The sequence below is a fragment of the Malania oleifera genome, chromosome 11 (assembly GCF_029873635.1).
Source record: "Malania oleifera isolate guangnan ecotype guangnan chromosome 11, ASM2987363v1, whole genome shotgun sequence".
NCBI classification, from domain to species: domain Eukaryota; kingdom Viridiplantae; phylum Streptophyta; class Magnoliopsida; order Santalales; family Ximeniaceae; genus Malania; species Malania oleifera.
Genome location: NC_080427.1, coordinates 45,605,603 through 45,629,031, shown reverse-complemented (window position 1 = coordinate 45,629,031; position 23,429 = coordinate 45,605,603). Strand labels below are relative to the sequence as shown.

The following is a 23,429-nucleotide window of genomic DNA, read 5'->3' as shown; positions in this document are numbered from 1 at the left end:
ATCTAGAGGTACACTTTGGAATGAGAATATTATTACACTTTCTTGCACACTCTGATACGAATTTCAATAGAAGGTTTTTTGTTTGTTAAGATTCTAAACAATGTGGCAACAGTTGATGGTAAAACAACTTTCCTAGAGGTCTTGCTTGCGCGCAGAACCTAGTCCATGTTAGTGGAAGAGTAAAATGCATGCTTAGTAATTAGCATGCTAGTGAAACTCGTGTACGCTTCCTAACCAGGTTGCTCCCCATCTAGAGGTATGCTTTGAAATGAGAATGGGGTCTGGACAGAAAATTTGCAGGCAACAGATCTTTCCCCAAAACTGAACATGCAGTTTGTTCAAAGTGGATGGGAGCGCTCAGCTCAGTACACCGACTTATGCCCACTCACTGATTTAAATCATCAACACTACCATATATAGAAGGATCACAAATAGAAAATCTCTTTAATATTTAACCAACCATACCCTGCTACACCACCATACTCTAAAAAGACCATAAAAATACCTGGCCTAAGCATAAAAATAAAAAAGTACAAAAGGAATATCCAATGGAGCCAGGGGAGCTAGGCTGAGGATGCCTCTACAATGTCCACACATAGTCCGGGGTATCTCTCCTCGGCCCAGCCATGCTCCGGTACAGGTACATCTTCTCCACTTTTTGTTCATCATCGGGGACAGCCTCCATCTCGTCATCATTATCGTTTATGATCTCCACGTTCAGCTTTGGCATCTTCTTTGCAAGGGTCTTGCAGGCTCCGAGTGTAATGTCGCAGCACGACATCCAAAGGGATCGCATTGTTTCATACTTTCCCATGCTTGTTAGAAGTGCCACATTTCCGAAAGGGCTGTCCCTGATCTCCAGCTTCTTTAGTTTCCTGCACCCATTTAGAACGTACAGCATTCCCTTGTCGCTGTCCCCAGCAAAGGCAACTGAGAGCATCTCGAGCTGCTCAGCATACATTCCAATGTAGAGAAAAACCTGGTCGGTTAGAAGGCCAGTGAGGGACAGCCGCCGGAGACTCTTGCATGACTGAACTATTGCCCCAAAACCTTCATCCAGCGGCAGCATTGTGACAGGGTCTGCCTTTGTCGGGTTGAGGGTGCACAGCCTGAATCTGGTGAAATTGGGGCAGTTCTTGGCTACTGTTATGAGAGCAGCATTGGTCATCTGTTCACAGAAGTAGAGCAAAGAATGCAGCTTGGGACAACCAATGGATATGGCAACCAAACCCTCCTCTGTTACTGGTGAACTCACAACTCCATAGGGGTCAGTTGGGAATACCCTCAACTCCTGCAATTCTTTGCAGTTGGAAGATACATCTTGAAGTCCTTTGTCTCCAATACAATCCAGTATCTGCAGGGAAAATAGGAACTTTTGTTAATCTTTCAAATGCAAAGGAAAAAAGCAAAGAAAGAAAAGATTTTTTTTTTTTTTAATAAAAGAACATAGTGGGTTAAAAGATCAGAGACCCATAGGCGCTGAAGTTTCTTGCAGTGGCGAATCAGCTTTATTAGCTCAGTATTGTGAATCCCTGGCGCATAGCTCAGGTTCAAGGAGGTCAGATTTAAGCAGATACCATGAATGGCAAGCAAGCAGCGAGGAGAAACCTCCAAAAACCCTGACAAGCTCCTAATAGATTTACACTTGTGGAGAGTATTCTTCAGTTTGTAAAAGGTTTCAGAATGCACGTCGTGGACGTAAGCACCAATACCCAAGTCCACTAATTGAGGTGCATGCATCAGAATCCTTTGGAGGGCCTCTAGGGGCACATTACGATTTAACCTCAAACTCGTAAGATTAGGACACCTTGCCACAAGTCTCTCAAGTGCTGCCAAATTAACTTCCCCTTTGAGGCATGCAAAATTGAGGGAGACAAGTGAAGTGCAACTATCAGGAAAGCAGCCAAGCCAGTGCCCTCTATGATCCTCATTATCGATTTCCTGCAAGTCCAGCTCCCTTAGGAACCTAAAAACAAAGTGAAAAGATACTGTTAAATTAAAGCTAATGTCATGGGTCTGCTAAAACTCAGATATGCAGCTAATGTGTTTGGTTTATCCACCCACCAACCCAACCAACTCATTCTCGCTAAAAGACACTACATGGTAGGGAAAATATAGGGGGAAAATACAGGAGATGTGGCTGTGCAATATCAGCACATGAGGTTGTACCAAAAGTCCCAAAACAATCACCTTGATTGTTAAAACCCAGACAGAAAGTTCAAAATCATGGAGATCTCTCTTTAATATATTTGCAAGGGTAAACTGTATGTATAAGGAGGCAGTGTCAAACAGTATCAAACCCGATCACTAATTACAGTACCAAAGGAGATTAGAGCATGGATGCATGCACTAAAAATTTCCAAGGGATACCTTCAAGCAGCAACAACAGATGCTAAAATCAGAAGACATAAAGAAAATGATCACAACTGAATACGAATTCAACATTCCAAATTGCAATCACATCTGAGGAAGTCCAACAGCCAATAATTGAATAAAATCAATTGCAATGGTTAAATGCATGTCAAAAAATGTATGGTAACCATCTGACAAAAAGCCCACCACACTTGAGTACAAAAATCCACTTATTAGTTCATCCCAAAAACCACAAACCAATAATTAACCCAATACTCCTAACATTTCGGTCAAAGAATAAACTCTTATGAGGATAATTGTTGAAATCCCAACAAAAAAGTCCAAAAACTATCAAAACAAATTCAAGTTTTACCATCATTTGACAAAAATAACAGCGAACTAGAGCCGGATCAACGAAACAAAGCAATTAAAACGTTCTTAAAATTTGAAAAAATAAAAAAATCAACCCAGCAAACCTAGTTGTTCAAGTCAAAGAGTACACTGTGAGGATACTTGTCAAAAAATCTCAACAAACTGCCCAAAATTTATTTTAGTCCTAGTCCCATGTGACAAGAACAGACCACATAAAACGTCAAAAAAAATGTACAGAAAAATGAGAAAGTAACAGCAAGCTTACAAGTTACAACGAAAGGCACTCACCTACAGTTGGTAGCTATGGCTTCAAGGCCGTCGGTCGAGAACCCTTCACAGGTAATCATGACCAAAGACTTGAAATTCGCGAAAGAACGCGAGAGCAGCTCGAGGCTCTCGTCAGACACCACCATTCTCTTCAGCCGGAGTTCCTCCAGCCAGGGGCATTTCTTCGCCAGGGCTTCGATCCAAGGGTGCACAAAACCTCCCCAATTGTATGGAACCAAGTTGAAATCCGCGAAATGAGGCTTCCCCTTCAAGGTCACCGCTTTTAGCCGAGGAAATCTGGAAATCACCTTCTCCGGACTCGTCGCGTAGCAATTTCCGATGAACACTCTCTGCCTGCTGAACCTCTCCACCCTAAACCATGATTTGCACACCAAAGACACCGCGTTCCGGTCTCGATGTGAGGTCAGGTAATCGAAGATGTGCTCAATAACCTCGTCGGGAAAATAAAAACTCATCTTGGATTCCAAGCACAACTCGATCAATCGCCCGATCGCTCTCAACAACCGAAGCCCTCCGGCTCAATCTCGATCTAACAAGCTAAAATACCCAACGCCTCGACCTGAGAGGGAGGAAAAACCTTAATCTGAAACAAGATCTTTTCAAATGATTTGGAATGGAATCACCAAGAATCGGACCAGATCTAGGGATACAAAACTACTGAGCCATCACAAATGAAATTCTCATTTCTCGCGCTCCTGGCCTTTGACGATTAAAGAAGAACGAGAAATAAGCAAGAGAAGCTCAAAATTTCCCCCCCAAAAAAATAAATAATCAAGGTACTACAACCGAGTTATCATCATCTCCGAATCAAAAAGTGATGATTGCGGACATGAAAACAAAAACAAAACGAAAAAAGAAATGAAAAAACGCTAAGAACCCGATGAAATTCGTAGATCTCAGAATCTAAAAATTCCCATAAATAGGAAATCTTAACCTAATCGAAGAATCGGATAAAACGAAGAAAAGGGAAGGAGCTCCTCCATAATCCAGAGAGAGAACACGATCTCTGTCTCTCTCTCCCCTCCTCCTCTCTCACCTCACTCCTAAGTCTGCATTAAAGCTTTCATCTTCACTCTGAAAACCAGCCTATCAGCATGTCACCTAACCACGGTTAACGTGGCTAACCGTGGTTGGGTGGACGACTAGATCCGACGGTCAGCGTACCGTTAAAGGGAACCTTCAGAGTGAATCTGGACCGTCGATGAGCGTCATGCATGTGTCCTTATCTCTACTCGCGAAGAGAAGCCTGCCAAAAGCCAAACCTGTGGTGGTCGTAGTATAGAGAAATTATCCGGTGTGCTCACCATCACGTACCAGGTCAATCTAACCGTTCACTCTGTGGGTCCTCACTGCATGGACGGTCGATGTCCGCCCAGTAGACGTCTGCGGGTGCAGCGAATAATTTCTCCGCGGTACGACCTCTGGTTTTTGGACTGTACCAACTAAACGGCTCGGTCTTCGAAACGACCTCCATCTGACACGAAATCACAGAAATGCCACTGTAGATGATATCTTTTACTCGTGCACTGGAGCGAGAGTCGTACTCGCGAAGGGCAGAGGTGGGAATTTTGAAACGCACCGTGTGTTGCCCCAGTGAAGTGTGAGACACAGCGAGTACAGCGTTTTGGTACTCTCGCGGTCGGTTATAATCTTTCTTGGTGCATCAGGAAAGTTTATCTTTTCCCTGTGTCGTGTTTGGCAATTGTCACTGCACTTTCTTTCTAATTCTGTTTTTTTATTATTATTTTATTAAAAAAATATTTTTATTTACTATTTATTATTTATTTTTTTGCTTTTTGGGTTTTGGATAATGGGAGGTTTTTAATGATTAGGAAATTCAGAGAGAAAATGATTTAGACAAAATCTAAGACTGCTTTAAATGCTTTAGGAATTTAATTTCAGGGGCTTTTTCTGTTTTTGCTTTTTGTTTTTGTTTTTTGTTTCTTGTTTCTTAAAGCACTTTTGAGCTGTTCTATCTGCATTGATTTTTGGTATTGTTTCTTTCCCCAAAAAAAAAAAAAAAGAAAAAGAAAAGAAGAAACACTATTATTATATTTGGTATTTCCAAAATTACCTTTTTTTTTAGCTAAAAGTATTTTTTTTGCTTTTGTAGAATTTTGAAGTTTGTAAAATATTTTAAATAAATTTATTAACGGCGCGTTTCGAATTTAAAAAATGGTTTTAAAAAAATAGTAAAATAGATTTTAAGTGAATCAAAAGAAACATTCTCCAATAATAAAGAAAGTTAACGGGGGAAATCCCGATGTCCAAAGAGTTATAAAGACAAAAGAATTTTGGTTTAAAATATAGCAATAGAATAAAATTGTGAATAACTTTGAAGAAATTCAAAGCGGCGAGAAAAGATACAAAAAAAGATCTTTATTTAAGCTAAATACAGATCATTTAAATAATTTCTATATTAGATTAAATACAAAAGAAGGAGAAAGAGATAGATTTAAACTTGTTACAAGGCTCACTCTTAAATAATGTAAAATGTATCGGATAACATTTCAATTGAAGATTGGAAATGTTTAGATGATAAAGGAATTATATGGCTAAGTAACTTATTTAACACAATTATAAAAACAAGAAATTGTCAGATAAATGGAGGAAAAATATTTTAATATCGATGTACAAAAATAAATGAGGTATTCAAAATTATAATAACTATCGTGGAATTAAATTTATGAGTCATATAATGAAACTATGGGAAAGAGTATTTAAACAAAGATTAAGGCTAAAAATGAATGTCTCGGAAAATCAATCTAGTTTCATGTCTGGGAGTTCTACTACAAAAGGTACATATATTTTGAGAAAAATAATGGAAAAGTTTAGGGAAAAGAAGCAAAAGCATACGATAGGATACTTGAGAAGTTCTATGGTGGATTTTAGAGAAAGAAAGAAAAAAAAAGTGTACAATTTTTTAATTGAGATTGAATTTTGATATTTAAGTAGAGAATGATAGTGGGTAGATTCATTATTTCGATGAATTATTTGAATGCTCAAAGTATCTTTAAATACCGTCATACCATTATATAGAGTTCATAGATTGTCCCAAGTGTCATTTATATTTATCAAGGAAGAAAGTATGCGATGCATATAAAGATAAGTGTGAGACTTTCTTGATACTCAATAATTTAAAAATCACTAAGGTCCTGTTTGAAATTCAAAAAATATTAGGAAAAAGAAGAAAAAAATTTGTAATTTTTTTTAATTTATTTTTTAAACTCCTCTCTCTCTCTCTCTCTCTCTCTCTCTCTCTCTCTCTCTCTCTCTCTCTCATAATGAATTTTATTAAAATTAATTAATTTAATGGACCATATTCAATAACTTTCAATTATTTTCTTTCTTAAAACTTTGATTAAAAAATTAATTTAAATTATTAGCTCCCACTTTCTTAATCTTTGGTTTATATTTACCTTAACTAAAATTATAAAATTATTTTTAATTTGTATTATTCAAAAACATAGAAATATATATATATATATATATATATATATATATCGTATTACATTTTTTTATATACAATATACACATTAAAATTAGAATAAATGATTGAAATTATTTTAAAATTATTCAATAAAATATATACAAGACAATAAATTATCTCCAGTATTACATTTCTATTTGCATACATTATATACATTAAAATTAAAAATAATTATTGGAATTACTTTTAAAATATTCAATATAACATATACAATACAATACAAATTTTCTCACCTACTTTCCACAAAAGGTTCCAATAACAAAATATATTGCAATTATATATATATACATATTTATATATATAAATACATAAACGCATGTAAATTTAGTGTTCAACTTCTTATATACTATAAAATAAAATATTTAAATTTTACTCAAATTCTAAATTATAAATTTTTATTTATATTAGTATGGTCTATATTTGTATTTTATTTTTATCAATTAATTCTATATTTAAATTGGTATGCTGCAAATAAATTAATATCATCTACCCAAACGCAGCCTAAAAAAAAATATCTTCTTTTAAACTCGACCGAACTCCTTTACCATTAATTTTTTTAAAATTCTAAAATTTTCAAAACCAATTGACTGGTCAAATCAATAACATGCATCCATAAATAATAAATTGAACTATTTTATGGATTAAATTAATTAAAAACAGCATATTCTTGTTCATTGCACTTCTCCAAAAATTAAAAGCAGAAGCTGAAGCAAAATGGGTTTGCAGAGGATCAATTAAGCTTTGATTTTCTTTAATTAATCTCATTGGGTTCCCCTTTCCCAAATCATTCCCCACTTTTGAACACTCTCTCTGTCTCCCTTTTCCTCTGCTCCAAATCCTTTCTCTGCATATTTATATCTGATTTTCTCAAAAGGCAAAAATCCCCTGTTCCAACCCTACACCATACCTAGCTTCTTCTCAACATCTAATCAATAATTTTGTTAACCAAAATAAAAAGCTATTCAATCACTGAAAAGTCAAGTTGAGTTTCATTAATCTATGAGTTTAATGAACAAAAAATATAATTTTCTTGCTTGAAAGTTCACATGTTCGTTCCTCAAAAAATCCATCATGGTTTCAAATGAGTCGATTTGTTCTTGAGGAATTTTTTTTTTTTTTTTTTGCAAAGAATTAATAGATATTCTAATCTTTTTTTAGTCCATATGTTTTAGTACATATTATGGTAAAAGACACTTACTTCTCCTAAAGTTTGGCAAAAAGAAAGATCTCAAATTTTTTATTGAACTCTTCTGAGGTATCAAAGATGTTACAGACCTCTCGTGAGATTTGTCAAAAAGACACAAATTTTTCTCAAAAAGACTTATCTTTTTATAAAATATAAGGAGAGGGTTGTATATTTTTTTTGCCCTCAGAGAAAGTCCCTGGAATTGTTCAAGTCTCAAGGAAGGTCCCTGAAATTTTAGAAATTTCAGGAGCGGTCGGTATCTTTTTGTCAAACCTCAAGAGAGAACAGTGTCTTTTGCCCTAAGTATTATTAATATTGTCAATATTTAATCTAGCAATGACCTAGATTAAAGGCTGGGATAAATACGTTACAACTTTTTAGGAGTTAAAATTATTTTCATACGAGTGTAGCTTGTAACAAAAAATCAAGGGGTAAGCTAAAAGTTGTATGTCACTATAGTTTGTGTGAATAGAAAATATAAAACCATATGCAAGTTTGTTCGTCTCATATTCCAAAACAAGATCTTTCATTTTACATTTTTCAATGGAAACTTTAATTACAACCTTGAGAATATAATGTTGTGTCTAACAACATAGCTTAAAGCCTTGGATGGGAAACTATAAAGATCTAAACACACTAAATGAAGAATTATATTAATTTTGAATCAGAGAAAAAAAGAATTAGAATATAGAATATATAATATATTTTTCGTGCAGTATCGTGGTTAATAAGAACGAGTTATATGTGAAACAACCTACTACGCTAATTTCTAGGCAAATATTTAATGGAGCAACTCTTAATCTTACTTGTAGGCTCGAGGTCAATCTTAAGATTGTTGATTTACAATTTATCTACTTCTAAAAATCAAATTCGTTGCACCTAAATGTTCCATAATTTACTTAAACTAGGTTACATTCTCAATATCCCAAAGCAATTCATTATTACATTTAGTTAAAGGTTCAAAATTTTGTTTATGAATTTTTGTTCTAAAAAATTAGTATCTTCTATCTTTAAACGCACGTTTTGATACCCAAATTCAAGTTTGAAAACAAAAACGAGTGACGGGTGGTGGTAATATAAAATGTTGTAAATTTTGAATTGCACGAACTCTGCATATGCGGGAGCTTTGTGCACCGGGTTTCTTTTGTCTTTTTCTTTACCCAAAGTATAGAAAACGTCTTTTTAAAATTTGAAAAGCATAGTATTTTTGTTTTAAAATCCCAAAAAAAAAATGGTAAGAATGACTAAACAAACGTGTTTCTTTTCTTTTATTTTTGGATTTTTCCACCATTTGTTTTTTAATAAAATATACATTTAAATATATATATATATATATATATATATATATATATATATATATATATCTGTGTGTGTGTGTGTGTGTGTGTGTCTGTGAGAGTGGCAAGAAGCAAGAAGGAAGACTAGTGTTTTGGACATTGTTAAAGATGACAAGGTAGAGAGACAAGGACATGAACACAGAGACACAAGGGGTCCTCTCAGGCTGTACTATTGACCACTCGTGTTTTCAGGATTTTCTCACTTGTCTGCTCCATTTTTATTTTTTTTCCTTTTTTCAATTTTTTTAGCTTATGATTTAAGTGGGGTTTTACTATGTTATATATATATTATTTGAAAATAGTAGTCGTCTTGAAACTTGTATCTCGGTCTCCAAGTTTTTGGAAGGATAGGAAAGCCTTTAATTATTTTTTCGAGTAAAAAACACTCACCTCCCTTGAAATTTAGCAAAAAGATAGAGACAATTTCTAAGGTTTCAAAAATGTCACAAACCTCCCTTAAAGTTTCAAAAATATCACAAACTTTTCATGAGATTTACCAAAAAGATATGGACCTCTCTTTAAAAACATTTGTCTTTTTGCAAAATATAAGGAGAATTTTATATCTGTTTGACAAACTTTAGAAAATTATGCTTAAGATTTTTAAAATCTCAGGAAAGGTCTTTAGAATTTTTAAAACCTCAAGGGAGTTCATTGTCTCTTTGTCAAACCTCAGGGAAGGTTAGTGTCTTTTACCTTCTCTTTTTTATATTGTGAAACTCCTATTTGGGCAAACCCTTTGGACCCACCTAGGCAGAACTAAACTGAGAAAATGAAAACATTGTATTGACACATTCATGGTAATTCACCAGGCAAACTACAAGTGTAGAATCAAACTTAAGACTTGAGATCACCAAGGTCTAACTTGTTATTACATATGCATGAGTAACTATTGAGGGGACAATAATTCACATTAGTATAACTTTATTGAATTTGTGTAGTTGTATTTCATGCATGCATGCATAACATCACTATTTAATATTAGACTTTGGATTAAGTTGTGTTTTCGATTATAAGCAATTATTATGAGAAGGTGAGTTCGTTCAAAATGAAAAACTCTAAAAAGAGTTTGTTTATTTTACAATCACCTTGAGCTCTGGTATAAGAGAAAGGTTAGAGTCGAACCTGTTGTGCTGGGTACCCCACTTGTACTAAACACCAATATTACAACTAATGCTATTGAATATATAAAAAACTAAAGCAATGCAAAAACTAATAATAAAAGACAGTAAAAAGAACAAGACAAGAATTTAACGAGGTTCGATACAAAATTACCTACGTCCTCGAGCACCGACGATCAATTCGTTACTTTTTGATAAAGTACAACTTTGAGGCGTGTTTTACAAATGGAGAGTTGAACTTTTTATATAACTTCAACCTCAAGTTTAAAAAACACTTCTCACCAATGTGTGACAACAAAACAACTTTTCTACCAATGTGGGATAAAAAACAACAAATCTCCACATTAACGATAAATTCAACAAAATTTTCAGTCACCAACATTCTCTGAAGTTCCACATTATCAGCACATTCCAAAAATATTCAAACTTGCAGGATATTGATCAAGTCCAAATAATGTTTGAACTTGATTGTTGTCACAATCTTGGTCAACATATCCCTGGATTTTCAGCTGTAGTAATCTTCTAAAGAAGTATCTTGCCTCCATCAATAATATCCCGCATAAACTGAAACTGAACGTCGATGTGCTCCGTTCGCGCATGGTATACTTGGTTCTTTTCCAAATGAATATAACTCTAGCTATCACAAAACACAAAGATGTGCTTCTGAACAACTCCCAAATTTTCAAGTAAACCCTGCAACCAAATAGCTTCTTTAATAGCCTCTGAAGCTGTCATGTACTCTGCTTCTGTTGTAGACAAGGCAATGGTAGACTGTAAGGTAGACCTCCAACTTACTGGACCATTAGCAAATGTAAAAACATATTCAATAGTTGATCGACGTTTACCCAGATCACCTGCAAAATCAAAATCCACATATCTAACAATCTGTAGATCAATAGTATTATTTTTCTCAAATACTATACCAACATCAATCGTATTCATAATATATCTCAAAATCCATTTCACAACTTGCCAATGTCCTTTACCTGAATCATGCATATACCTGTTCACCATACTAAAAGTAATATCAGGTCTAGTACAAATCATTGCACATCATACTACTAACAAGACTTGCATAAGGAACCTGTGACATATACTTACGTTCCTCGTCTAATTTAGGAGATAAAACTGCACTAAGTTTGAAATGAGGAGTAAGAGGAGTGCTTACTGGTTTTGACTGTTCAGACATGCCAAAACTTTGTGCTACCTTCTTCAAATACTGTTTTTGAGACAAACTAACTCTTCCTCTCATTGTGTCTCTCCGAATCTCCATGTCAAGGATCTTCTTTGCTTCACCAAGGTCTTTCATCTCAAACTTTTGATTTAACTGACTTTTCAACTTATTGATTTCTTCCCTGTTCTCTGAAGCTATCAACACGTCATCAACATACAAGAGTAAATATATAAAAGATTCATTTTGTAGTCTACAAAAATAAACACAATGATCATGTTTATTTCTGATGTACTTGTGACCCATCATAAACTAATGAAATCGTTTGTACCACTGTCGGGGAGATTGTTTTAAACCATACAACGATTTACCTAATTTATATACCCAATTTTCTTTTCCAGCAACTTGAAATCCATCTCGTTGAGTCATATAGATTTCCTCTTCCAAATCACCATGTAAAAATGTAGTCTTTACATCCAGCTGAACTAGTTCAAGATCAAATTGTGCTACCACCAAAGCTAACAAAATTCGAATTAAAGAATGTTTAACAACTAGAAAAAATACTTCATTATAATCAATGTCTTTCTTCTGTGCGTAGCCCTTAGCTACCAATTTAACTTTGAAGCAAACATTATTTGCATTTGAAAATCCTTCTTTCTTTACATAAACCCATTTGTAACCAATTGTTTTCTTACCCTTGGGTAGCTGGGCTAGCTCCCAACTCCTAAGTCTGATTCTGATGAAAATATTGCATTTCTTCATTCATTGCTCTTTTCCACTTGTTTGATTCAGAGTTCCTCATTACTTCTATGAAAGTGCATAGGCCACCATATCAGTATATTGAGCAGGTTTTCGAATTTCTTGTCTCGGCCTCTGAGAAACAATTGATTTTTGTTGCTGTGAAGATTTTCGAATTGAAATCTCCTTTTCTTGTACATTATTTCCCACTGTAACTATGACAACTCGAATAAAAATGGAATTTAAATAATAAAGAGGAAGGGATATGGAAATAGCAACAGAAGGAGGAAGTCGATGACATTGCACTTTAGAAGGAATAACCAAGGGGAAATCATCAAGGCTTCGTCGACAAATATAGGGGATTCGTCGACGAAGACTGAATTTCGTCGACGAAATTATACCGAGAGAGGTTTTGAACTGATTGAATTTCGTCGACGAGGACTGAATTTCGTCGACGAAATTATTGAAGGATTCGTTGACGAATGAAGTGGCTCGTCGACGAATCTAGTTCTATAAATATCAAAAATCTAAGTTTTAGCTTCCCAATTAAGAAATCTCCCTCCTTTCTCTCTCATCTTCGGTCTTCTCTCTCTCTCTCATCGATTTTAGGTTGGATTTACGCCGGTTCAACATTCCGAAGTCACCATGATACTCCTAGGGATGTTCTCTCCAAATCTGCCAGAGCGGATCGTTGGTGAAAGCAAGTTGGAAATCATCCCTAAGTTAAGGTAAGACTTTTTATGTCAAATTTGGTCTTACGGTAGTTATAGGAAATGATATACACGTAGAAATACTGAAGTTTAATATTGAGAGTTTTTAGTTTCAGGGTATTGATCAAGAAATCCTATGGGGGTTAGACAAGGATATTTAAGGGGCCTTCTCAGTAGCCAGGTAAGGGAATAAACTAAAGTAGTTATTTTCCATGCAAATTACTACTATGTATGAGTAAGTTTATTTTCAGAAAAACATATATTACATATGGATAGTATTGAGAAAATGTATGTTATTGGGAAAATATTGCTGTTATATAGGAATGTAATTTTAGAATGAAATGTACGGATTTACTCAGCTTTGTATGGCATGAATATTATTTTCGCATGAATGTATTATGATATGGAAAATTTTATGAGAAAAGCATGTTTTTAGGAATCACGAAATAATAAAGTATATAATGACTTTAAATTGCATGATAATTTATTTATTTTTAGAATATTATTATGAAATGTTTGGCACGAGGCCATAATTATGATATGTTCGGCACGAGGCTGTAATTATGATATGTTCGGAACGAGACCATAATTATGACATGTTTGGAACGAAGCCGTAATTACGAAATGTTCGGCACGAGGCCGTAATTATGAAATGTTCGGCATGATGCCGTAATTATGAAAATGCTATACGTACTATATGTTATAAGAACCCGGATGTTAGTTTAGTTCAGTTTTAGGAGGTCGGTAACATAGCTATATAGATCAGATATTTATGTTCAGACTTGTGCTAACCACCCCACGAGGGGGTGGGAAATGGATAGTCGATGTGGCTTTCAGTGTAGAGATGTAGACGTCCACCTGGAAGTCCGGACCAGGGTGCGGCGGGCCCATCGTACTTACAAACATATTTTTAACTCGGCAGTGGTTGGCCAGCCATTGCCGGGTCCCACCTTCGGTCTGCACAACCCGTCATGGGAGGTAATATATGACATCAGTTAGCTATTTATCTTGGGTATGTTTTTAGTATTATTAGATATAACTGACAATTTATGAATGATATAAGTTACTAGAATAATATGAAAGTATATGATGATTCAGTATGTTTCGACGTATGTTCACTGATTTATGAAATGTATTGTATATGTATAACTACATTATATATATTCATGTTGCCACATATGTAGTGACCCGAAGAATAATAGTATTTTAATAATAAAGAGGGAGGAAAATGGAAACAGAAACAGAAGGAGGCAGTAGATTTCATCGACGAACACAGAGCGTTCGTCGACGACATTACATTTTGGAGAATATAATAATTTCAAGAAATTTCCAGAATTCGTCGACAAATACAAGGGTTCGTCGACAAGTACATAAGGAAATTCGTCGACGAATATAGGGGTTCGTCAACAAGTGCATAAGAAAATTCATCGACAAATACAGGGTTTCGTCGACGAGAAAATATCGAGATACGGTTTGGGCTACTCTGAATTTCGTCGACAAAATGACGTGTCTTGTCGACGAATCTGGCCCTATAAATAGCTAAAAACCATATTTTTATCCATTTTCAACGCCGCTCTCTCTCTCCTCTCTCTCTCTCTCTACGTCCCTCTCTCTCTCTCTACGTCAATCTCTCACTTCTCTCTTCATTTCCGGGCCTGTTCCACACTGGATCGAAGATCTAAGGCTACCATGACGCTCCTGACGGAGTTCTCTGTAAGTCTGCCAGAGCGGATCATCGGGAAAACGAAGTTGGAATTCATCTCAAATTCAGGGTAATGCCCTTTAGCCCATTTTTGGCCTTATGACAGTTATAGGAAATGATGTAGGCGAAGAAATACTGATATTCTTTTCTAATAAATATTGTTTTCAGGGTGTTGTGTAAGAGGCCCTGCGGGTGTTAGGCCAGTAAACCATAGGGGCTTTTTAGTAGTCAGGTAAGAGAAATATGCTATGTTAGGAAATTTTAAAATATTATATAGTTTATTTAATTATGAAAATTATGTATTAAAGTATAGTGTGGCTTGAGAATATGAATATAATATGGGGGTATATTTTATGAATTTCAGTACCATAATTATACGAATTTTACTACCATGATTTTATAAATTTTAGTATTATAATTATGCAGTTTTCAGTATTATGATTATGCAGTTCTCAGTATCATGATGTATGAATTACAGTTACAGCTTATTCAACATCATGATTATTACGGTTATTTCAGAATCATGGTAAATCAGATAGTTGTATATAGAGATATAATATATAGTATTAGACCCTGTTGGACTATGCAGTTATAGAGCACGGTATCATTGTTATAGATATTATGTTATGTTATGAGTGCAACCACCTATTTAGATAATATGTGGTAGTAGGTCGATCACCTAGGCATTTGATGTGGACGGGCTCCCCATCAGATATGGGTTGAGGTGGGCAGATCAGACCGATGGAGTATAGTGATTTATTCCTGATTGGCCAGCTAGGGTAAATCCCGCCTATGGGCCGCGCAACCTTGTCTTGAGGGGTTAAATCATGACACACAGTTATCCACAGGGAACATTTTCAGTTACTATTACGTATGTACAGATTTACAGAAACAGGGAACATACTTATGTACATTAGAAGTATTTTGAATAGTAACCTACAATACTGTTATGTTAAGCAACATGGAAAGGGTGGTGTATTTTATTACTTGTACTGTTCTTACGTACCCAGTTATACGTGATTATATGAAAACAGATTTTCATAATATTGTAACTCATATGCCACACACTAGTAATAGCATATTTCTTCTTACTGAGCATTGGCTTATCCCAGTGTTGAATCAATTTTCAGGTGATCTAGGTAGGCGAACAGACCAGGCTCGCAAATGGAGGGGCTTCAGTAGTGCCCTGTCAGTGAAGTGAGTTTCGCGGAGGATTTTTGTATATCCTAATATAGTTGAGGGCAATTTTGGAAACAGATATATGTGTATATTTTTGGGAAGCATATTAGTACTCTAGTATTGGTATTGTATATATATTTTCATATGGTTATGTCTATGTAATTTCTACTTCTCGCTGCTTAGGTTTATGATTGGGTTTTCTCCCTGTATGGTATCAGAGCATGTAGAATGTTATAGTATAAAAAAAAAATATACCCAGTTAATTAAGCAGGTTGTTACAACACAGCTGTATTTAGTTTATTTTCCCTTACTGAGATGTGTCTCACCCCTAACGTTAATTAATTTTTCAGGAAACCCAGAGGGACCGGCGGGTTAAGGCCGCCGTTGAGTGGGTTTAGCTTCCCTACTAGAAGGGTAAGCGTTGAACTAGGATCAGGAGATTTTTATTGTATGATCCTAGTGTTATTTTGACTTTTTGGAGATTGTATATATATACAGTATTTTGATGACGTAGTAAACTATAATATTATGTCTTATGGTTGGATGATTGAGATTTTATTTTTACTGCTGCCTAGGCTTCCGCTGTAAATGACAGGTGTCCCCGTTACCCACGGGTTCGGGTTGACTTTTCCATTTATTATGTTACATTTCATATTAAGAAATTGAGGTCGTTACAGTAATTGGAGAGTTACTTTGTTAGTCACATTTCTAACTAGGTTTCCCAAAATTGTCTCAACCTCCACCTGTTGTTGAGTACCACTGGTCTTCTTTTCAACTCGTGACTCCTTGTGTAAGAACCCAAAAAATATAAAGGGAATTTTTGCAGATTTCGTCGACAAAGGCAGCATACTTTTCGTCAACAAAGAGAAGCCGAGAGGTCTGGAAAAGTTTAAATATCAGACTTCATCGACGAGGCTGCCTAGATCTGCAACGAAATCCTTGACTTTTCGTCGACAAAGGTACTTTTCGTCAACGAAAACCGGGCGGGTCAAAGGGGGTATAAAAGGAAAATTACTTTTCTTCTTCATTAAGTTTCTCTACTCTCTCTCTCTCTCTCTCTAAACTCTCTCTCTCTCTCTCTTTAGATTTCCTCGCCGGTCGTTAAAAGAATCGAAAATCTGGGGTTACCACAAGGATCGTGGAGGGATTCTCTACAACTTTTGTGGATCGGAATTTCGGTTCGAGCGTTTTCGGGTTTCAAGCCAAAATTGAGGTAAGACTCGATTTTCATTTCTGATTTGGTATATGTGTAGTAGTATAGATTATAAGTATGTTTAGTATTGTAGTTTGTAGATTTCGGAGTCTCGGTTCGTAGTTTTGAGGGCCGTAGAGTTCGTGGTTTGGTTTCGGGTTGAGGTAAGGGTATTTTGTTTATATCAGTTCATTTTTGAAATCAAGATCGGTAAGCTTGTAGGCTACGATCGTATGTATGTTTTGACTACTTATTTGGGGAAATCTATTGGGTGAAAATACGGGATTTTCGGGTTATAGTTTTTGGGAAAATTGGGAATTTCGGGTATCATCTCTAATTTGATTGGAAAATCGTTTATGTTATTTAAATTGTATTATTGAGATGACCGTAATCCATATTTGCATAAACTATATACTTGAAATTGTAAATAATATGATTTGCCGTAAACCAAATAAGTGTGGTATGTGTGTATGTTTGTATGTTATTCCAGATATTTGTGAAAAACAGCTATGTGGCGGCTTATTACCGTACGCTAAAATGTATAGGGACGTGAGTTCCAAAGTGATTCCAAGTTTTGTGAAACAGCTAGGGGTGGCTAACTATCATATGCCGAAACGGTTAGGGGCGGCTAACTACCGTATACCGTAACAGCTAGGGGCAGCTAACTACCGTACGTTGTAACAGTTAGAGGCGGCTAACTACCGTACACTGTGCCCTGTAACGGCTAGCTACCGTGGGCAAGAGTGGCCGGCTCTATATCCGGGGTGCAAAATATCACCAGTATGATTTGATTGGTCACCGAATGTAGCAACGAACCACAGTGGGCCTAGGTTGACGCAGTGTAGTTTGCACATGGTAACGTAATCGGGGTTAGACCAGGTGACCTTGTGTAGTTGCATATGTAGCAATGGACTCACTATTGGGCCTGAGTCGGAAACCTTTGTAGTTTAATGTGTTGGAACGTAACTGCTGTGAGACTAGGTGATTTGTGCAGTTATGAGTAATGTGACGACACTAACTGTATGTATGTATGTATGTATTTGAGTATCGTATGAACTGGAATGGATTTTGTGGAAATACTGGAACTGTATGGAATTGTATGGGAATGTATGGAACTTGTTTTGAAACTGTACGTATGTATTTCAAACTGTATCGTATGTATGTGTTATGAAGTATGAAAATGACACTGGTATGCCACACACTAATATAACCTATTTTCTCCCTTACTGAGAGGTGTCTCACCCCAAATATATACAAATATTTTTCAGGTCCTTCGGGTAGCCGAAACTAGCATCCTAGTATCCAAAAGCGGGGGGTGTGTTTAGCTACTGTTAGTACCTGATAGGTACGAATTTTGTAACCGGGTTGTCCTGATGGATTTTGTAGACACTCGTGGTATGTATAGTATTTGTAAGTATGTTTAACCTTGAATGGTATAGATTCTGGTATGATATAGTTTGATGTATAGAAAGACCGTATTTCGCTACGTATTTTGATGAGTATAGACATGTGTATGTATGTATATAGGGCATCCGTTCATCCCACGGGGTCGGACCCTCTTTGTATATGGTATCATTTAATGTTTTAATTGATACAGAGACAGGTTAGGTTACTTAAATTCACCCCTGGGTCCCATTTCTGGGTTCGGGGCGTGACAGCTTGGTATCAGAGCTAACCAGGTTATTAGGTCTTGTAGACTTGGTTAGGAGTATTAATGTGTACATACAAGAGTATAGGATGTGGATATGGGTAGAGTTGGTTGTGGGTTGTTCGGTTGCTAGACCGGGAATTGTCGACGGTATTCTATGTTTTTCCTGAGATGACGATTCTAGTAAAAGCACGGCAAATCATTGATGAATTTCATGTCGGTGTGATAGGACAGACCTGGACCTGGCAAGAAATAGTTAACATGATTAGTATAGATCATTGTGTTAACTGTATGTGTTGTAAGGATTCTAACCGAATCCTATTCTGTTTTCAGCATGGAGCCCAAGGATAATAACTTGGAAAGTGGCTCCGAGGAGACGGCAAGTGATGAGTCTCCTTCTGTGTCTCATAGTATGGCGAGACAGGTGATCCGGGAAATTGGGCGGAGTGTTAGGAGACGCGAGAGCTCTCCTACTGGTGCGGGGTGTACCATTGAGAGGTTCACACGCATGCACTCTCCGACATTTACGGGAGGACCGGATCCAATTATGGCGGAAGATTGGATTGAGAAGACCGAGAGGATTTTGGGAGTCCTCCACTGCACTGAGAAGCAAAAGGTCTTGTACGCTACCTTCCAACTGGCTGGGGAGGCAGAGCGATGGTGGGCAGCGGTGAGTCTGCTTGAGAGGCAGAGAGCTAGTTCATCTGATATGACATGGGGCCGCTTCAAGGAGGTATTCTTCGAGAGATACTTTTCGATCTCCACTCGGGATGCGAAGGCTGACGAGTTTTCAGGCCTGACGCAAGGGGCTTTGTCGGTGCAGAGGTATGCTTCCAGATATATCGAGTTATCTCGATTTGCACCGTACTTAGTTCCTAATGAGCACAAGAAGGCACGAAGGTTTGAGAAGGGTCTGAGGAAAGACATGCGCCGTCTTGTGGGGATGCTGCAGATCCATGAGTTTTCTGTCCTGGTGGATAAAACCACCATAGTTGAGACCAACCTTCGAGGAGACGAGGTTGTACAGGTACAAGGGAAGATGCCAGTATCTTCTAGTTCTCAGAGTGGTTCTTGGCAGGGACCGTGGAAGAAGAAGAAGAGCTATAGTTCCGGGTATCAGCAGAACACCGAGCGGCTAAGTTCTCAGGGGGATCCATCCTCCGCACCATGCGCGAAGTGCCATAAATGGCACAAAGGCAAGTGTCAGCCATTCAGGGGTGTTTGCTTCAACTGTGGCAAGTCGGGCCACATGGCGAAGTATCGTCTAGAACAGAGAAAGATTATGCCTGCACAGAGTCAGAACCGTGGGAGTAATCAGGTGTCTCGGGGAAATTTTCAGGCAACCACGGCTCCGGCAATGGCTCCGACGAGAGTATATTCGCTTACTCCAGTAGATGCGGAACACGCTAGGAACATGGTGACAGGTACCATGTTATTGCTTTCGAATAAAGCTGTTGTTTTATTTGATTCAGGGGCAACCCATTTGTTCATATCTACTAGTTTTATGAAATTGTGCGAGGCAGAAACTTGTGTGATGAATGAGTTGTTGTCTGTGATTACGCCAACTGGGAGTGTATCAGTTTGTCAAAAGATGCTAGAAAACTGCCCAGTTGTGATTCAGGAGAGACTGTTACCAACAAACCTTGTGGTATACAACATGTCAGGTTTCGACGTCATACTGGGAATGGATTGGTTGTTCTCCAGTTATGCAGTAATTGACTGTCGGAAGAGGGTAGTAGTGTTCAGACCTCCTGGGAAACAAGAGTATGAGTTTGTGGGATCGTGTGTGCATCCGACGCCACAGATCTTATCGGCATTACAGGCGAGGAGGTTACTCTTAGACGGATGTCGGGGGTACTTAGCTTGTGTGCAGGGACCACCGCGGAATGAGTTGAGACTCTAGGACATTCGAGTAGTCAGCGAGTTCCCGGATGTGTTTCCAAATGATTTACCCGGTTTACCTCCAGATCGTGAGGTGGAGTTTGCAATTAAGTTGTTGCCTAGCAAGGCACCAATCTTTAAAGCTCCGTACCGGATGGCTCCAACAAAACTTCGGGAGTTAAAGGAGCAGTTGCAGGAATTGCTGGACAGGGGATTCATTCGACCCAGTGTTTCGCCCTGGGGAGCTCCAGTACTATTTGTGAAGAAGAAGGACGGGTCGATGCGGATGTGCATTGATTACCGTGAGATTAACAAAGTGACGGTGAAGAACCGTTACCCTTTATCTCATATAGATTATCTATTTAACCAACTGCAGGGAACACAGGTCTTTTCAAAGATTGACATACGGTCAGGGTATCATCAGGTGAAGGTTAGATCTGGGGATGTAGCAAAGACTGCTTTTCGAACCAAATACGGTCACTATGAATTCTTGGTTATGCCATTCGGGTTGACCAATGCGCCGGCAGTGTTCATGGATCTAATGAACAGGGTTTTCCATGAGTACCTAGATCGATTCATAGTGGTATTCATTGATGACATTCTGGTATATTCGAAGAGTTCGGAAGAGCATGAGTACCATTTAAGGTTAGTGTTATAGAGGTTGTGAGAGAAGAAGCTATACGCTAAGCTGAAGAAGTGTGAGTTTTGGCTAAATCAGGTCGCGTTCTTAGGCCATGTGGTGTATGAGGGTGGTATCTCTGTTGATCCTAGCAAGATTGAAGTTGTGGTCGACTGGGCTAGACCGAAGAGTGTGCAGGAGGTTCGGAGTTTTCTCGGACTGGCGGGTTACTCTCGTCGATTCGTGGAGGGATTTTTTAAATTGTCTGAACCTCTGACACGGTTGACTAAGAAAGGGGTGAGGTATGACTGGACTAGTGATTGCGAGCAGTGTTTTCTCAAGTTGAAGCACCAACTGGTTACTGCTCCGGTGTTGACCATTCCTTCGGGGGATGGGGACTTTGTGATTTATAGCGACACGTCTCTGAAAGGTTACGATCAGCTATCATCCAGGAAAGGCTAATGTGGTAGCAGATGCGTTGAGTCAGAAGTCAGAACATGCAATAGTATCTACAGTTGTAGCTCAGCATCATATCAGACGAGATTTGGAAAGCTTTAGCGTAGAGTTGATGTATGGTGATCATTAGGCTTTCATTGCCAGGTTGGTAATCCAACCGACTTTGTTTGAGCGTATTAAAGCCGCACAGGCTAATGATGTAGAATTAGTTGAGATTATGGAGAAAGTGCAGCAGGGTTCGGCTGCAGATTTTAACATCTCGGATAAAGGTGTATTAAGGTTTAGGACCAGGCTGTGTGTTCCAAATGACGAGGAGATCAGAAAGACGATTCTGGAGGAAGCGCATCGTTCTTTGTATATGGTACATCCAGGTAGTACGAAGATGTATCGGGATTTGCGCGAGTCCTTCTAGTGGAGTGGTATGAAGAGGGATATTGCCCAGTTTGTGGAGCAGTGTCTAATGTGTCAGCAGGTGAAAGCTGAACATCAGAGACCGGCAGGGCTGTTGCAGCCTTTGCCTATTCTGGTATGGAAATGGGAACATATTTCAATGGACTTTGTTAATATTACTGACAGCGATTCACGGGTAGAATGCTATTTGGGTAATTGTGGACAGGTTGACAAAATCTGCTTACTTCATACCGATGAAGGTTAGCTACCCTTTGAGTAGGCTAGTAGAGTTGTATGTGCATGAGATTGTGAGAATCCACGGAGTTCCGGTGTCCATTGTTTCAGATCAGGATCCAAGGTTTACCTCTCGATTTTGGAAGAGTTTACAGGAAGCATTGGGGACGAAGCTTACTTTCAGTACAGCGTTCCACCCCCAGACTAATGGACAGTCGGAGATGACGATACAGATCTTGGAGGATATGTTACGGGCTTGTGTATTGGACTTCGGTGGTAGTTGGATTCAGTTTCTACCACTAGTGGAGTTTGCCTATAACAACAACTTTCAGGCTAGTATAGGGATGGCACCATTCGAGGCTTTGTATGGTCGGAGGTGTCGATCTCCTTTGTATTGTGATGAGGTCGGTGAACGTCAGGTTTTAGGACCTGAACTTGTGCAGCAGGCATTTGAGAAGGTGGGTTTGATCCGGGAGAGGATTAGATCAGCTCAGAGTCGGCAGAAGAGTTACGCGGATGTTTGCCGCCGTAAGTTAGAGTTCGAAGTGGGAGGTAAGGTTTTTCTATGTATCGCTCCGATGAAAAGAGTGATGAGATTCAGCAGGAAGGGCAAGTTGAGCCCAAGGTATATCGGACCATTTGAGGTACTTGAGTGAGTGGGTCCGGTAGCCTACAGAGTTGCATTACCTCCAGCACTTTCGAGGGTCTATGATGTGTTTCATGTATCTATGCTGAGAAGGTATGTGTTGGATCCTTCACATGTTATCAACTACGATGAGTTGGGGCTTGAGGATACTTTAGCGTATGAGGCGATACCTATTCAGGTTCTGGACCGTAAAGTTCAGAAGCTCCGTACCAAAGAGATACCGTTAGTGAAGGTATTGTGGCGAAACCACGAGATAGAGGAGGCTTCTTGGGAACTAGAAACGGAGATACGCCGAAAGTATCCACAACTGTTTGAATAGTATTTTGATAGTAGGGTAGTATAAGTATGTATGTATGTGATACCCTGTTATCGTATGGTATTGGTGGTTAGTCTTTGGGTGGGTCTTATTGTATTGTAAACTCCCGAGACTTGTATGTATGTAACCACGGTATTTTCCTCCGCCATAAGTGAGGAAATGTATGTATGTATCGTAACGGGGCTGCGTATAAATGGCCACCGTATTCGTAGAGTATGTATGTATCATAACCGCTTGGTATCATGGCCGCCATATTCTCTAGAGTGTGTATGTACGTATTGTAACGGGGCTGCGTATAAATGGCCACCGTGTCCTCTAAAGAATGTATGTATGGATGGTGATCGCTTGGTATCAGTATGTATGTATTGTAATAGCTTGCATCTAGAGTACGTATGTGTCTATCA

General features: G+C 37.9%; 1 protein-coding gene across 1 annotated transcript; it reads right to left on the bottom strand.

The window, feature by feature from the left end:
- Positions 1–423: 423 nt before the first annotated feature.
- Positions 424–4,255, bottom strand: LOC131167743 (protein AUXIN SIGNALING F-BOX 2). Its single transcript, XM_058126616.1, has 3 exons — positions 3,013–4,255; positions 1,471–1,966; positions 424–1,354 (listed from the first exon to the last, which is right to left on the bottom strand). Exons 1-3 carry the CDS (start codon positions 3,465–3,467, stop codon positions 581–583), a joined length of 1,725 nt encoding a protein of 574 aa, XP_057982599.1. The 5' UTR covers positions 3,468–4,255; the 3' UTR covers positions 424–580.
- Positions 4,256–23,429: the final 19,174 nt, after the last annotated feature.

Bases quoted from the DNA above. Each gene is read 5' to 3' on its own strand.
- LOC131167743 (XM_058126616.1), bottom strand. From the start codon at position 3,467: ATGAGTTTTTATTTTCCCGACGAGGTTATTGAGCACATCTTCGATTAC. The intron at 1,967-3,012 runs GTGAGTGCCTTT...CTTTGTTTTTAG, and splicing joins GCCATAGCTACCAACTGTAG to GTTCCTAAGGGAGCTGGACT. The intron at 1,355-1,470 runs GTCTCTGATCTT...TTTTCCCTGCAG, and splicing joins AGAAACTTCAGCGCCTATGG to ATACTGGATTGTATTGGAGA.